At 46.3% G+C, this 16,220-nt stretch overlaps 1 protein-coding gene across 1 annotated transcript; it reads left to right on the forward strand.

Annotated features, from left to right (window-relative positions):
- The first annotated feature begins 989 nt into the window (after nucleotides 1-989).
- Nucleotides 990-10,040, forward strand: LOC137381527 (zinc finger protein 256-like). The gene is made up of 4 exons (XM_068054228.1): nucleotides 990-1,055; nucleotides 4,158-4,213; nucleotides 6,176-8,202; nucleotides 8,296-10,040. Exons 1-3 carry the CDS (start codon nucleotides 990-992, stop codon nucleotides 7,428-7,430), a joined length of 1,377 nt encoding a protein of 458 aa, XP_067910329.1. The 3' UTR covers nucleotides 7,431-8,202; nucleotides 8,296-10,040.
- The last annotated feature ends 6,180 nt before the right edge of the window (nucleotides 10,041-16,220 follow it).

Below are 16,220 nucleotides of genomic sequence, written 5' to 3' on the forward strand. Positions count from 1 at the left end.
AAAGGGATAGACAGGGTAGATGCAGGTAAGATGTTTCCCCTGGTTGGGGAGTCTAGAACCAGGGGACACAATTTCAAAATAAGGGGGAAGACACTTAGCACAGAGATGAGGAGAAATTTCTTTACTCAGATGGTTGTGAATCTTTGGAATTCTCTACCCCAGAGGGCTGTGGAAGCTCAGTAATTGCGTATGTTTAAAGTAGAGATTGACAGATTTCTAAATACAAATGACATAAGGGGATATGAAGATAGTGTGGGGAAAAAGGCATTGAAATGGATGATCAGCCATGATCAAAATGAATGGTAGGGCAGGCTCGATGGGCTGAATGGTCTACTCCTGCTCCTATGTTCCTAAAACTCCATCAAATTGATTAAACATGATTTCCCTTTCACAAAACCATGCTGACTATTCCCGATTACCTTGAGTTTTTCTAAGTGCCCAGCTACAACCTCCTTGATGATCGATTCTAACACCTTCTCCACAACAGATGTCAAGATAACTGGTCTATAGTTATGTTTTCTGCCTCCGCTCCCCCCTTCACCCCCCTCCCCCCACATTTCTTAAATAAAGGGGTTCTCACCTCCTGATTTACAGCTATTGCCTGAATGTTTTTTGTCGCCTCTATAGTGAAGACAGAAGCAAAATATTTGTTCATTGCATCTGCCATTTCCATGAAATCTGCAGTCCTTACCTGGTCTGGCCTACATGTGACTCCAGACCCACAGCAATGTGGTTGACTGAAATTGCCTAGCAAGCCACTCGGTTATATCAAACTGCTACAAAATCTAAGAAAAGGAATGAAACTGGACAGACCACCTGGCATTGATCTAGGCACTGGAAACACCAACGGCAAGTCCTCCTTACGAATATCTCGGGGACTTGTGCCAAATTTGGGAGAGCTGTCCCATAAGCTAGTCAAGCAACCACCTGATGTAGTCATGCTCACTGAATCATACCTTACAGACAATGTTTCAGACACCACCATCACCATGCTTGGGTATGTTCTGTCCACCGGCAGGACAGATCCACCAGAGGTGCTGGCACAGTGCTGTACAGTAGGTAGGGAGTTGCCCTGTGAGTCCTCAACATTGATTCTGGACCCCATGAAGTCTCATAGCATCAGGTCAAACATGGGCAAGGAAACCTCCTGCTGATTACCACCTATCGCCCTCTCCCCCTCGGCTGATGAATCTGTTTCTCCATGTTGAACACCAGTTGGAGGAAGCACTGAGGGTGGCAAGGGCATAGAATGGACTCTGGGTGGGAGACTTCAATGTCCATCACCAAGAGTGGCTCAGTAGCATCACTACTGACCGAGCTGGCCAAGTCCTAAAAGACCTAGCTGCTAGACTGGGTCTGCAGCAGGTGGTGAGGGAATGAACAAGAGGGAAAAACCTACTTAACCTTATCCTCATCAGTCTACTTGTCGCAGATGCATCTGTCGATGCCAGTATTGGTAGGAATGTCCTCGTGGAGACAAAGTCACGTCTTCACATTGAGGATACCCACCATCATATGTGATATTACCACCGTGCTAAATGGGGTAGATTTCGAACAGATCTAGCAACTCAAAACTGGGCATCCATGAGGCACTGTGGGCCATTAGCAGCAGCAGAATTGTATTCGACCACAATCTGTAACCTCATGGCCTGGCATATCTGCCACTCTACCATTACCATCAAGCTGGCGGACCAATCTTGGTTCAATCAAGAGCCCTGGAGGGTATGCCAGGAGCAACACCAGGCAAACCTAAAAAAAAAATACAAACATACTAACTAGGAGCAGGAGTAGTCTATTCAGCCCCTTGAGTCTGCTCCGCCATTCTATAAGATCATGGCTGATCTGTTGGTGGACACAACTCCACTTTCCTGCCTACCCTCGATACCCTTTGACTCTCTTGTTTGTCACGAATCTGTCTACCTCTGCCTTAAACATTTTCAATGACCCTGCCTCCACTGCTCTCCAAGGAAGAGAGTTCCACAGACAACCCTCTGAGAGAGAAAAATTCTCCTCATCTGTGTCTGAAATGGGAAACCTCTTATCTTTAAACTGTGCCCCTAGTTTTAGTCGCTCCCACAAGGGGAAACATCCTTTCAACATCCATCCTGTCCAGTCCCCTCAGGATCTTATGTTTCAGTAAGATCACTTCTCATCCTTCTAAACTCCAGTGAATACAGACCCAACCTGTCCAACACTTCCTCTTAAGAAAACTGTCTCATCTCTGGAATCAGTTGAATGATCCTTCCCTGAACTGCTTCCAATGCAGTTATATCCTTTCTTAAGTAAGGAGACTAAAACTGTACACAATACTCAGGATGTGGTCTCAACAGTGCTCTGTATAACTGTAGCAAACATCTCTACTTTTATATTCCATACCCCTTGCAATAAATGACAACATTGCATTTGCCTGCTAATCACTTGCTGTACCTGCATACTCATTTCTGTGTACTAGGGCACCCAGATGCATCTCAGAGTTCTGCAATTTCTCTCAATTTCAATAATATGTTGCTTTAGTATTTTATTTCTGGCCAAAGTAGACAAGTTCACACGTTCCCACAATAATCTCCATCTACCAGATCTTTGCTCACTCACTTAACCTAACTATATCCCTTTGCAGACTCCTTATGTCCTCTTCACAACTTACTTTCCCACCTATCTTTGTGTCATCAACAAATTTAGTAAGCATACATTCTGTCCCTTCATCCATGTCTTTGATATAGATTGTAAATTGTTGAGGCAACAACACTGATCCCTGTGGCACTCCACGAGTTACAGCTTGCCAACCTGAAAACGACCCATTTATGCCTACTCTCTGTTTCCTGTAAGCTAACCAATCCTCCATCCATGCTAATATGTTACCCCCTACACCATGGGCTCTTATTTTGTTTGGTAACTTTTGAGGTAGCGCCTGGTCAAATGCCTTCTGGAAATTCAAGTTCACCACATCCATGTTGCCTGATACTTCTTCAAAGAACTCTAATGGTAGGAATATGGGATTAATGTAGGATTAGTATAAATAGGTGGTTGATGGTTGGCACAGACTCGGTGGGCCGAAGGGCCTGTTTCAGTGCTGTATCTCTAAATAAATAAATGAGTTAAACACGATATCCCAAAACCATGTTGACTCTGCCTGATTGCATTGAGATTTTTCAATGAGCTGATATAACCTCCTTAACAATAGATTCCAGCATTTTCACCACGACAGATGTTAAGCTAACTGGCCTGTAATTTCCTGCTTTCAGTCTTTCTCCTTTCTTGAATAGTGGAGTTACATTTGCTATATTCCTAAAAATTAGGTGCCATCCTGCCAAACAACGGAAGCAGTGGGTTAAGCGATCCCACAACCATCGGATCAGATCTAAGCTCTGCAGTCCTGCCACATACAGTCGAGAATGGTAGTGGACAATTAAACAACTGACAGGAGGAGGAGGAGGTTCCACAAATATCCCCATCCTCAGTGATGGGGGAGCCCAGCACATCACTGCAAAAGAAAAGGCTGAAGTATTTGCAACCATCTTAAGCCAGAAGTGCTGAGTGGATGATCCAACTCGGCCTCCTTCTGATGCCAGTCTTTTGCCAATCCAATTCACTCCCCTGATATTAAGAAACGGCTGAAGGCACTCGATATTTCAAAGACTATGGGCCCTGACAACATTCCGGCAATAATACTGAAGATGTGCTCCAGAACTGGCTACACCCCTAGCCAAGCTGTTCCAGTAGAGCTGCAACACTAGCATCTACCTGACAATGTAAAAAATTGCCCAGATATGCCCTGTGGAAAGAATTTCTGAAAGGGCTTGACAGGTTAGATACTGAGACGTTGTTTCCTCTGGCTGGGGAATCTAGAACAAGGGGGCGCAGTCTCAGGATAAGGGTCCAATCATTTAGCACTGAGAGGACTTATTTCACTTAAAGGATTGTGAATCTTTAGACTTCTGTGCCCCAGAGGGTTGTGGTTGCTCCATCATTGAATGTGTTTAAGACTGAGATGGACAGATTTTTGGTGTCTCGGGGAATCAAGGGATATGGGGAGCAGGCAGGAAAATGCAGTGACGCCCAATATCAACCATGATGATATTGAATGGAGGAGCAGGCTCAATGGGTGTATGGTCTACATCTGCTCCTATTTCTTATGTTCTTGTGTTTTTATGTACCAGAGCATTAATCCACCCCTGGGTCCTGCAAACCCGAGCATTAATCCACGCCAGATTCTGTAAATCCAAGCATTAATTCACCCCTGAGCCTGTAGGTTTAAACATTAATCCACCCCTGCTGTACCTACACAACATTACAGCCCAAAAATAGGTCGTTTGGCCCCACTAGTCTGGCGGTCTTTATAATCCACCACGTAATTACTTCGTCCCACCCAGCCCTCATATTCCTCTATTCTCTTCTCCCTCAGAAATATATTGGGCCTCCCCTTAAGCACATCATTGCTCTCTGCTTCAACCACTCCATGTGGCAGCAAGATCCACATTCTCACCACTCCCTGAGTAGAGAAATTCCTCCTTCGTTCTCTATTTGACCTGTTAATGTCTGTCTATATTGCTGCCCACTGTACTGACTCACTGATAATTTTAAAGACCTGTATCAGATTTCCTCCTAGTCTTCTCTTTTCCAGAGAAAGGAGCCCCAGCCTGCTCAATCTTGCTGGATAGTAGCATCCTCTCTGGTGACATCTTTGTAAATCTATTCTGCACTTTCTTCAGTGCTTCAATATCCTTTTTTAATATGGAGACCAGAACTGCTCACAGTCCTTCTAAGCGAGGTTCTCTATAAATTTATTCCCTCCCTGCTGTTGCAGTGTATTCCTCTAGAACAAAACATCAGCTCTTTCTCTGCTGTCTTATGGACTTGTGTTGCTTCTTTTAGTGATTTATGTGACTTTGTTCCCAGATCTCTTTGCTCCTCTGCTCCATTTAATTTCTTGCATTCTAACCAATGACTGGCCTCCTTATTCCTCCTCCCAAAATGAACCGGCTCACATTTCACGATGTTGAATTTCATTTCCCATTTATCTGTCCAGTCTGCCAGCCTGTTTGTCTTCCTGCATTTCAGTGCACTCCTCCACATTATTAGTTCTGTCACCCAATTTGGTGTCATCTGCATATTACAAAAACATCCCTCTAATTTCTAGTCCAAATGTGGATAAAGAACAGAAGTCCCATTGTACTTTTCCCCATAGTTGATGGCCTGGGCACTCTGGTATCTGTATAATTTATTTAATAATTTCTTTCATTGCCTCTCCACCCCCAATCTCCATAGGGTGACACAAAAATAATCATGCAGTCAGTAACTGGGGCTTTCAATGGCAGATTAATTACCCAGGACTCCCGCAGGTTAGAAGATCCCCTATCAATGACTGCAGGAGCTCAGTGGACTGGGTTGGGGCTTGGCTGTGTACTGAGCAGAGTGGATGGTGGAGACAGGCTGACGTGGAGATTGTGGGCGCAGTGGAGGATTGGAGTCGTGGGTGGGCTGGAAAGCTACATAAACACCTGGGGTAGGCCTGAGGCCCCGAATAAGAGTCCCTAGGCCCTGTGTTTACCCTGCGGTGACAGATCCGGGGAGTGGAGGCACTAGCTGTCATCTTGGACAGGGTAGGGTCAGGGTATGCACGGCCATCTTGGTGATGGCACAGAGAGTGGACGGGGCTTCAGGGTCCCAGTGACCAGGAGTGAAAATCATTGCCTTGTTGATTTTATTCTCTCTTTACACACAGAGGCTGGAGAACTGAACCCAGCCAGAGTAGAGGGAGGGAGAAAACTGGCAGTGGAGGAAAGAAATGGTGCAGATGGTGCCATGAGTTTGGATTTCAGCACAGGGAGGAGGGAGAGTGTGTGGGACAGAGATTTACAGCTTTGGGGGAACAAGAGAGGAAAACATGTTCCAAATAAACTAGTATTGTCTGTTCTGAATTTCTATCCTGTTCTGACAGTGATGACTTTTGTAAACTCCTTTTACAGGGTATTAGAAGGGGAGGATTTGCAGACGGGAAACTCAGACCAAACATCATGTCAGATTCTGACGGAGTCACTCAATTCTCAGGACCTGAATATCATTGTCCTTTGATTGTGGAAGGAGAAATGTTTGTCATTTCTGTCTGTGGGAAAAGATTTCAAACATCAGTGTGACTGGAAAAGCACCAAGACACACACATACAGACCTGAGTGAGAGTGTTCCAGTACACTGGCTGTGGAAAGTGCTTTAATCAGTTACACAGCCTGAAGAAATATCGCACCATTCACAGCAGGGAGAAACCGTACACGTGTTGTGTGTGTGGACGAGGCTTCAATTGGTCATCCAACCTGGAGGGACAGAAGGACACTCGCACAACAGAGAAACCATGGAAATGTGGGGACTGTGGGAAGGGATTCAATTACCCATCTGAGCTGGAAAGTCATCGACGCATTCACACGGGAGAGAGGCCGTTCATCTGCTCAGTGTGTGGGAAGGAATTCATTCGGTCATCCAACCTGCTCAGACACCAGCAAGTTCACACTGACGAGCGACCTTTCAAATGCCTGGACTGTGGGAAGTGCTATAAAAGTTCTGTGGAACTGATGTTCCATCAGAATGTTCACACTGACAAGAGACCGTTCAGGTGCTCTCGCTGTGGGACGGGATTCAGGAAATCATCAAACCTCGCTATACACCAGCGCACTCACACCGGGGAGAGGCCATTCACCTGCTCCATGTGTGGAAAGGGATTCACTCAGTCATGCCACCTGCTGAGACACATGACCATCCACAGTGATAAGAGAGCTTTTAAATGTTCTGAATGTGAGAAGACCTTTAACAGCAGACCTGAAATGGTGACGCATCAACGCACTCACACTGGGGAGAGGCCGTTCACCTGCACTGAGTGTGGGAACAGATTCACCTGTTCATCCACCCTGCTGGCACACCAGCGAATTCACACTGACGAGAGACCTTTCAAGTGCTCTTACTGCGGGACTGGGTTCAAGCGATCACCTGACCTCACTGTACATCAGCGTATTCACACTGGGGAGAGGCCATTCACCTGCATTGAGTGTGGGAAGGGATTCACCTGTTCATCTGACCTGCAGAAACACCAACGAATTCACACTGGGGAAAGGCCATTCACCTGTACTGAGTGTGGGAAAGGATTCCCCTGTTCATCCGACCTGCAGAAACACCGGCATGTTCACACTGAGGAGAGGCCATTCACCTGCTCTGTGTGTGGGAAGGGATTCACTCAGTCATCCAGCCTGCTGATACACCAGCGCGTTCACACGGGGGAGAGGCCGTTCACCTGCTCGGTATGTGGGAAGGGATTCACTCAGTCATCCAACCTACTGACACACCAGCGCATTCACAGTGGGGAGAGGCCGTTCACCTGCTCTGTGTGTGGGAAGAGATTCACTCAATCGTCCAACCTACTGGTACACCAGCGAGTTCACAAGTGATTGCAGGGATTGGATTCTGCTGTTGCTACTGTTAATCACATCCAGGACTGAACCATGTTCATTCTGATGGTTAAAGAAAGATCTGCACGTGTACAGAACCTACCACTAACTCAGGACATGCAGAGCGCTTTACAGCTAATGAAGTATGATTGAAGTGTAGTCACTGTTGCAATGTAGGAAACACAGCAGCCAATTGCACACGGATCTCTGGAGTGGGACTTGAATCCACAACCTTCTCACTCAGAGGCAATAATGGTACCAACTGAGCCACAGTCACGGTTCATTTCTGTTGATGTGATCTGGTGTTAGGAACACTGGACCTTGCAACAGGATTATGTCTTATAGATTGTGATTTTTTTTTTAAAGTTCAAGATGGAATTGAGGAGATCAGCAGGCCTCACCTTCACTCTGCAAAAGGTTACCAGGACAACAGAGGGAAAAGATCAAAGACTGTTTTCTGAAGAACAGAGACTACAGCACCTGAGCAGCAATGGGTTTCGGCCTCCTAGATGTCTGGATTGTAAAACAAGAAGTCAGCCATTGACAACATGCAAGCAAACTGACATATGGTAACACCTGGGGGCAATACTTTGTGAAACTAGACTTCTGGTCTTTGTATTTTGGAGAAGAAAAATAAACTATTGAGTTTTAGGACCAGATAAATTTAACAGACTTTCTGGAGGAAAACAGGCTGTAAGGAATGAAGCATCACATTGTGACTCAAGCAGGCTGTAAGAAAAGAACCCCTCGGCGCGAGGCCTCAAAGGAAACGGTAAGAGAAGGCACCCAGCAGGGCCGCTAGATTGCTCTCTGAAGATGTACAGCGAAAGACTGTGGAAACCTGAACCTGTTGTTTTTTTTTTAGAGTCGAAGTTTGCAAAGGAGTAAAGAGCCCACAGGATCACCGGAAATCACATTATTCACAATGTCCAGGTCAGAAGTGCTTGGAGAAGGGAGTGAAGGAAACAGTTATTTTGAAAAGTCTTGGGAGATCCAGCCCATTGAACTGGGAGGAATTTGGGACTTTTAACCACAAAGGATTTTGTCATCAAAAAGGACTGTGTAACGTATAAATGTGGTGTGAGATATTCAAGTGTTGAGTAAGTAAAGAAAATACCTTTTGAGTGCAATTTGGGGTATCAGCTATTTACAAAGTGCTATTTAGTTAATTGGGAATTTTTTTTAGTTTAATTATAACAAAAGACTTAAAACATGAAATTTTGTAATTTGTTTAATTGTTCTGGTAGTTCATATCTCGTATTTTTCACATTAATGAATTCTCTGAGTTTGTAACAACTGGAAAGTGGGATTAACTGGATGCATAAGATAAGGATGCATGGCGTTAGGGGTAAAGTATTAGCATGGATAGAGGATTGGTTGACTAACAGGAAGCAGAGAGTGGGGATAAATGAGTGCTATTCTGGTTGGCAATCAGTCACTAGTGGTGTGCCTCAGGGATTGGTGTTGGGACCACAATTATTTACAATTTATATAGATGATTTGGAGTTGGGGACCATGTGTAGGGTGTCAAAGTTTGCAGATGACACTAAGATGAGTGGCAGAGCAAAGTGTGCAGATGACTGTGAAACTTTGCAGAGGAACATAGATACATTGAGTGAGTGGGCAAAGGTCTGGCAGATGGAATACAATGTTAATAAATGTGAAGTCATTCATTTCGGTAGGAGTAACAGTAAAAAGGATTATTACTTGAATGGTAAAAAGTTGCAGCATGCTGCTCTGCAGAGGGACCTGGGTGTCCTTGTGCATGAATCGCAGAAGGTTGGTCTGCAGGTACAGCAAGTAATTAGGAAAGCAAATGGAATTTTGTCCTTCATTGCTAAAGGGATTGAGTTTAAAAGCAGAGAGGTTATGTTACAGCTGTATAAGGTACTGGTGAGGCCGCACCTGGAGTACTGTGTGCAGTTTTGGTCTCCTTACTTGAGAAAGGATGTACTGGCACTGGAGAGGGTGCAGAGGAGGTTCACTAAGTTGATTCTGGAGTTGAGGGGGTTGGCTTATGAGGAGAGACTGAGTAGATTGGGATTATATTCACTGGAATTCAGAAGAATGAGGGGGGACCTTATGGAAACATATAAAATTATGAAGGGAATAGATAAGATACAAGTAGAGAGGATGTTTCCACTGGCAGGTGAAGCTAGGACAAGAGGGCATAGCCTGAAGATTAGAGGGAGCAGATTTAGGACTGAATTAAGAAGGAACTTCTTCACCCAGAGGGTTGTTAATCTATGGAATTCCTTGCCCAGTGAAGTAGTTGACGCTTCTTCAGTAAACGTTTTTAAAGCTAAGGTAGATATCTTTTTGAACAATAAAGGAATTAAGGGATACGGTGAGAGTGCGGGTAAGTGGATCTGAGTCCACGAAAAGATCAGCCATGATTTTATTGAATGGCGGAGCAGGCTTGAGGGGCCGGACGGCCTACTCCTGCTCCTAGTTCTTATGATCTTATGATCCTTGTCAGCTGGTACAGACACAGTGGGCTGATTGGCCTCCTTCTGTGCTGTAAATTTTCTGTGTTTCTATTCTGAAAGTTGGGGTTTGTTTTTGCCGATATTAATAACCCTGTAACTTGGCTGCAGTTTAGTGTTTTGGATAAATGTCAAATAAATCAGCTTTGTTTTAAACTCGTGGCTTTGTCTTTCCCACCTGAATGTTTAGCATCACCTGGCTGGAGCTCAGAAAGGACAATCGGGGGGGAGGATCGTACGGCAGGAACAGAACTTCAGCCTGGACACAGACCTTCAGGGTCACACTGAGAGGGACAGGCGGCACTTTGGTCTTTCTCATCTCTCTTCACTGACAGCAAAGTCTCTGAGCGGGTTAATCCTGAGATGTGTAAGAAATGTGTCCCAGCCACTCTCTTCCATGTTTCAGAGCTCCTGGGCGCAGAACAAAAGGCTCCTTTACAACTGTGTTTAGAGTCAGGAAGAACAACAGTGAATGCTGGAAACGTGCTGACAAATCAGAGATTTGTGTAAAACTGTGATCTGTTCCTGACTGAAAGTGAAACGGCAGATTTAAGTTTCCAGCCCGAAAATGACTGGTAATTATTTTACAAAGACTTGACATGTATAAATAACATTCATAAATAGAGGCATTGAATACAAAAGCAGGGAAGTTATGCTGAACCTTTATAAAGCTCTGGTTAGGCCCCAACTGGAGCATTGCATCCAGTTCTTGTCACCACATTTCAGGAAGGATGTGAGGGCCCTTGAGAGAAGGCAGAGGATATTTACCGGAATGGTTCCAGGGATGGAGGATTATAGTTACAAGGTTAGGTTGGAAAAGCTGGGTTTGTCCTTAGAACAAAGGAGATTGACAGGAGATTTAAAAGAAGTGTATAAGATTATGACAGGCTTTGATAAGTTAGACAAGGAAAAACTGTTCCCATTAACAAATGGTACAAGGACGAGGGGACACATTGAAAGTTTCGGGTAAGAGATGAACGGGGAATATGAGGAAGCACTTTTTTATGCAGCAGCTAGTAATGACCTGGAACTCGCTGCCTACAAGGGTGGTGGAAGCGGAGACAATGACTTCAAGAGGAAGTTGGATGGCCACCTGAGAGAAATATATTTGCAGGGCTACGGGGATTGAGCCTGGGAGGGGAACTGACTTCATATCTCCGTGGAGAGCTGGCGTGAACTCGATGGACTGAATGGCCTCCTTCTGTGCTGTAAGTGACTCTATATATATCTCTATGTTTGTATGGTAGTCCTTTGTCTGCCATTTGAAGGCAGGCATCAACTCTTTTTATAGTCCAGTTGAAAATAAATTGGTTAAATTCTGCATGATAGCTGCTAGTACAATTATACAATGGTCATTTAATCTCTGGATAAAGAAGGATCTGCAGTGTGGTTCCAGGAATTTCCCATTGAGGTGTTGGTGTTAGACGGCAGGATACATGACCCAGAACATCCATGGGGTTTTGATCCCAACAGTTACTCTGGGATCACTCCCACTGTGAAACTCCACCACTGACCCTGCTAAAGGTTGCGGACTTGGAGGTTTTTCATGGGATGGGAGCATTGCTGGCAAGGCCAGCATTTTATTGCCCATCCTTAATTGCCCTTGAGAAGGGCCCTTGAACTGCTGCAGTCCTTGGGGTGTAGGTACACCCACTGTGCTGTTAGGAAGGGTGATCCAAGTTTTTGACCCAGCGACAGTGAATGTATAGCGATATAGTTCCAAGTCAGAATGGTGTGTGACTTGGAGGGGAACTTGCAGGTGGTGGTGTTCTTTGGCTCCTGCTGCCCTTGTCCTTCTAGGTGGTAGAGCTCAGCGTTTTGGAAGGTGCTGTCTAAAGAGGCTTGGCAAGTTGCTGCAGTGCACATTGCATATGGTTCACACTGCTGCCGCTGTGTGCTGGTAGTGGAGGGAGTGAATGTTTAAGATGGTGGGTGGGATGCTTTTTCCTGGATGGTGTCGAGCTTATTGAGTGTTGTTTGAGCTGCACCCATCCAGGCAAGTGGAAACTATTTCATCACACTCCTGACCTGTGCCTTGTGGACAGGTTTTGAGGAGTCAGGGTGTGAGTTACTCACCACAGAATTCCTAGCCTCTAACCTGCTCTTGTAGCCACAGTATTTATGTGGCTGGTTAAGTTCAGTTTCTGGTCAATGGCAACCCCCAGGATGTTGATGGGGTCTTCAGTGATGATACTGCTGTTGAATGTCAAGGAAATATAGTTAGATTGCCTGGCACTTGTGTGGCGTGAATGTTACTGAGTCAGGACTGAATGAACTGACAGGAGAATCCAACCATTGTAGTTACTGGTGAACTCACTGGTGTCTCAGCAGATTGGATAAGGTACTGAATCTCTTCCCACACACGGAGCAGGTAAACAGCCTCTGCCCAGTGTGAGTGCACTGGTGCATACTGAGGTTGCCTGATTGCCTGAACCCAGTCCCGCAATGAGAGCACGTTGATGGCGTGTCAGCTGCCTGGAGCTTTTATAACACTTCCCACAGCCCAGGCAGTTAAAGGTCTCTCCCCAATGTGAACTCGTTGAAGTGCCAGCAGCTTGGATGCCTGAGTGAATCCCTTCCCACATGCAGAGCAGTTAAACTGCCTCTCCCCAGTGTGACTGTGTCGATGAGTTACCAGCTGAGATGGGTAATTGAGAAGGAATTTAGAGTCCCCATATTTATATTGGTTCTCCCCAGTGCGACAGTGCTTGTGTTTCAACAGGCCAGATGAATGGCTGAAGCCTTGTCCACCCACAAAACACATGTAATGTTTTTTAAAGTTGTGAACAAGGCTTTTTCCTTCCATGTTCAAAATCTGAAGATATTCAGGTTACAATAAATTGTGCGAGTCTGTCAGATACTGATGTGATGTTTCTTTCAGCTTTCCGATTGCAAATCGTCCCCTTCTAAAACCCTGTGAAATTGATTTAAATCAGAAAAAAGGCAGTGAGAGAGAACCCACAAAGGCAGGTTGTGAAATGGAGCTGAATGAATCTGGTAATTTATGGGGCCGGCACAGGGAAAAAGTGACCATGAAAGCTGCTGGATTGACATAAAACCCTTCAGAGAAGCAAAGCTGCCACGCGGTCTGGGCCAACACAAGATTCTGGCCCCTGGGGGAGGATAGAGAGAGATTGAAAGGGAGAGGTGGGAGCAGCACATAGTCAAAGGAGAGCAATTTTATATTTTTTTAAACTCAACCAGATCTTTGACAGAGCCTCGCAAACCCTCAACTTCCACCACCTAGAAGGACCAGGGGAGCAGGTGTATGTGAACACCATTACTGCCACATTCTCCTCCAAGTCACACACCATCCTGACTTGTCTGATGGCCAGTACTGGATGAACAGAAATTTCCTCCAATTAAATATTGGGAAGTCTGAAGTCATTGTCTTCAGTCCTCGCTACAAACTCCACTGTCTAGCCATGGCCTCCAACCAGCTCCCTCGCAACTGTCTCAGGCTAAAGCAGGCCGTTCCAACCTGATGACACACCGGCAAGTGGGTGAGGCGGACCTCCTGCCCTGTGCTGTATCCCAAATGGTTGCTCCCTCCCTCCCCTCCACTCCCCCTTTATAACTGAGCTAAGTTTCCTTTAAAGTTTTGCCCTTTGATGTTACAGTTTATTAATCCTTAATTCTTCCAAAAGAGCTGGAAAGCTGGCGGCCATTAACCTGGGCCTGTCACTGGGAGAAGATCCACAGCTGCTGCCCCACTCGGTGCAAAAGCGGGACCAGGAGATTCTTATTGTGGATGTTGAGGCCTACACTAGGTGTTTCTGAAGTTCCCTGTACGCTGTCCCATAAAATGCTCCCGAGGCAGTGCAGAGGAAACAATATTCTGTATGTAAACCAGGCTGTCCCTTCCCTGGGAGTCCGGGATCCTAACTAGAGCTGCTCTGACTGATAAAACCTCCACTTCTTTTGCACTGATATCCATCCCCTCAATGAGCAATATACTCACCTAAAGGAGGGGACACAAACCCCTCAGCTTCTCCCCCCCCCGGCCCCGACACAGAAACTTAGCAACAGAGAGTGTCTGGGACAATGACATCTCTCACTCAATAAGGTAGAAATTGATCCTGTATCTCACCCCATTAATCCTGGGATCCACACGGCTTGAATCCTGCTCCGGTTTACCTTCCTGTAACAGCACTGAGATAAACACAGCCCATAATGAGCAGCACTCAGGGAGGTTGGTTACTAGGCAATGCAGTGATGTCATAAAGCAGCAACATTCAGCCCAGTTGGTCCCCTCCTTGTCCCTTTAAAGGTGGAGAGCTGGGACATCCTGTCTCAAAACACATCCCACCCTGTTCATACTGAGAATCCCAGGGTGGAGAGCTGGGACATCCCGTCTCAAAACACATCCCACCCTGTTCATACTGAGAATCCCAGGGTGGAGAGCCGGGACATCCTGTCTCAAAACACATCCCACCCTGTTCATACTGAGAATCCCAGGGTGGAGAACCGGGACATCCCGTCTCAAAACACATCCCACCCTGTTCATACTGAGAATCCCAGGGTGGAGAGCCGGGACATCCTGTCTCAAAACACATTTCACCCTGTTTATACTGAGAATCCCAAGGCCCAGAGTGTGGGAAACCAAGAGAGAACAGGAAGTAAATTGGGGGTAGGGAATGAGGGACACCAGCTTCAGTTTTAGAGCCTGTAGACTTCAGAAGGGTTGAGCACTACCTAGAACTGTACTCCAGGGAGAATGCTGTCACTGAGACTGCCCTCAATGCAGCCCAGCCTCTACCAGTCATGGATGAGCTGGACATACAGCCAACCAAATCGGAACTCAGTGATGCCATTGATTCCCTAGCCAGCGGAAAAGCCCCTGGGAAGGACAGCATTACCCCTGAAATAATCAAGAGTGCCAAGCCTGCTATACTCTCAGCACTACATGAACTGCTATGCCTGTGCTGGGACGAGGGAGCAGTACCCCAGGACATGCGCGATGCCAACATCATCACCCTCTATAAAAACAAAGGTGACCGCGGTGACTGCAACAACTACCGTGGAATCTCCCTGCTCAGCATAGTGGGGAAAGTCTTTGCTCGAGTCGCTCTGAACAGGCTCCAGAAGCTGGCCGAGCGCGTCTACCCTGAGGCACAGTGTGGCTTTCGTGCAGAGAGATCGACTATTGACATGCTGTTCTCCCTTCGTCAGATACAGGAGAAATGCCGTGAACAACAGATGCCCCTCTACATTGCTTTCATTGATCTCACCAAAGCCTTTGACCTCGTCAGCAGACGTGGTCTCTTCAGACTACTAGAAAAGATCGGATGTCCACCAAAGCTACTAAGTATCATCACCTCATTCCATGACAATATGAAAGGCACAATTCAACATGGTGGCTCCTCATCAGAGCCCTTTCCTATCCTGAGTGGTGTGAAACAGGGCTGTGTTCTCGCACCCACACTTTTTGGGATTTTCTTCTCCCTGCTGCTTTCACATGCGTTCAAATCCTCTGAAGAAGGAATTTTCCTCCACACAAGATCAGGGGGCAGGTTGTTCAACCTTGCCCGTCTAAGAGCGAAGTCCAAAGTACGGAAAGTCCTCATCAGAGAACTCCTCTTTGCTGACGATGCTGCTTTAACATCTCACACTGAAGAATGCCTGCAGAGTCTCATCGACAGGTTTGCGTCTGCCTGCAATGAATTTGGCCTAACCATCAGCCTCAAGAAAACGAACATCATGGGGCAGGATGTCAGAAATGCTCCATCCATCAATATTGGCGACCACGCTCTGGAAGTGGTTCAAGAGTTCACCTACCTAGGCTCAACTATCACCAGTAACCTGTCTCTAGATGCAGAAATCAACAAGCGCATGGGTAAGGCTTCCACTGCTATGTTCAGACTGGCCAAGAGAGTGTGGGAAAATGGCGCACTGACACGGAACACAAAAGTCCGAGTGTATCAGGCCTGTGTCCTCAGTACCTTGCTCTACGGCAGCGAGGCCTGGACAACGTATGCCAGCCAAGAGCGACGTCTCAATTCATTCCATCTTCGCTGCCTTCGGAGAATACTTGGCATCAGGTGGCAGGACTATATCTCCAACACAGAAGTCCTTGAAGCGGCCAACATCCCCAGCTTATACACACTACTGAGTCAGCGGCGCTTGAGATGGCTTGGCCATGTGAGCCGCATGGAAGATGGCAGGATCCCCAAAGACACATTGTACAGCGAGCTCGCCACTGGTATCAGACCCACCGGCCGTCCATGTCTCCGTTATAAAGACGTCTGCAAACGCGACATGAAATCGTGTGACATTGATCACAAGTCGTGGGAGTCAGTTGCCA

The sequence above is a fragment of the Heterodontus francisci genome, chromosome 22, assembly GCF_036365525.1.
Source record: "Heterodontus francisci isolate sHetFra1 chromosome 22, sHetFra1.hap1, whole genome shotgun sequence".
In the NCBI taxonomy this organism is placed as follows: Eukaryota; Metazoa; Chordata; class Chondrichthyes; order Heterodontiformes; family Heterodontidae; genus Heterodontus; species Heterodontus francisci.

Bases quoted from the DNA above. Each gene is read 5' to 3' on its own strand.
- LOC137381527 (XM_068054228.1), top strand. From the start codon at position 990: ATGCTTGGGTATGTTCTGTCCACCGGCAGGACAGATCCACCAGAGGTG. The intron at 1,056-4,157 runs GTAGGTAGGGAG...TTTATGTACCAG, and splicing joins TGCTGGCACAGTGCTGTACA to AGCATTAATCCACCCCTGGG. The intron at 4,214-6,175 runs GTAAATCCAAGC...GACCTGAGTGAG, and splicing joins ATTAATCCACGCCAGATTCT to AGTGTTCCAGTACACTGGCT.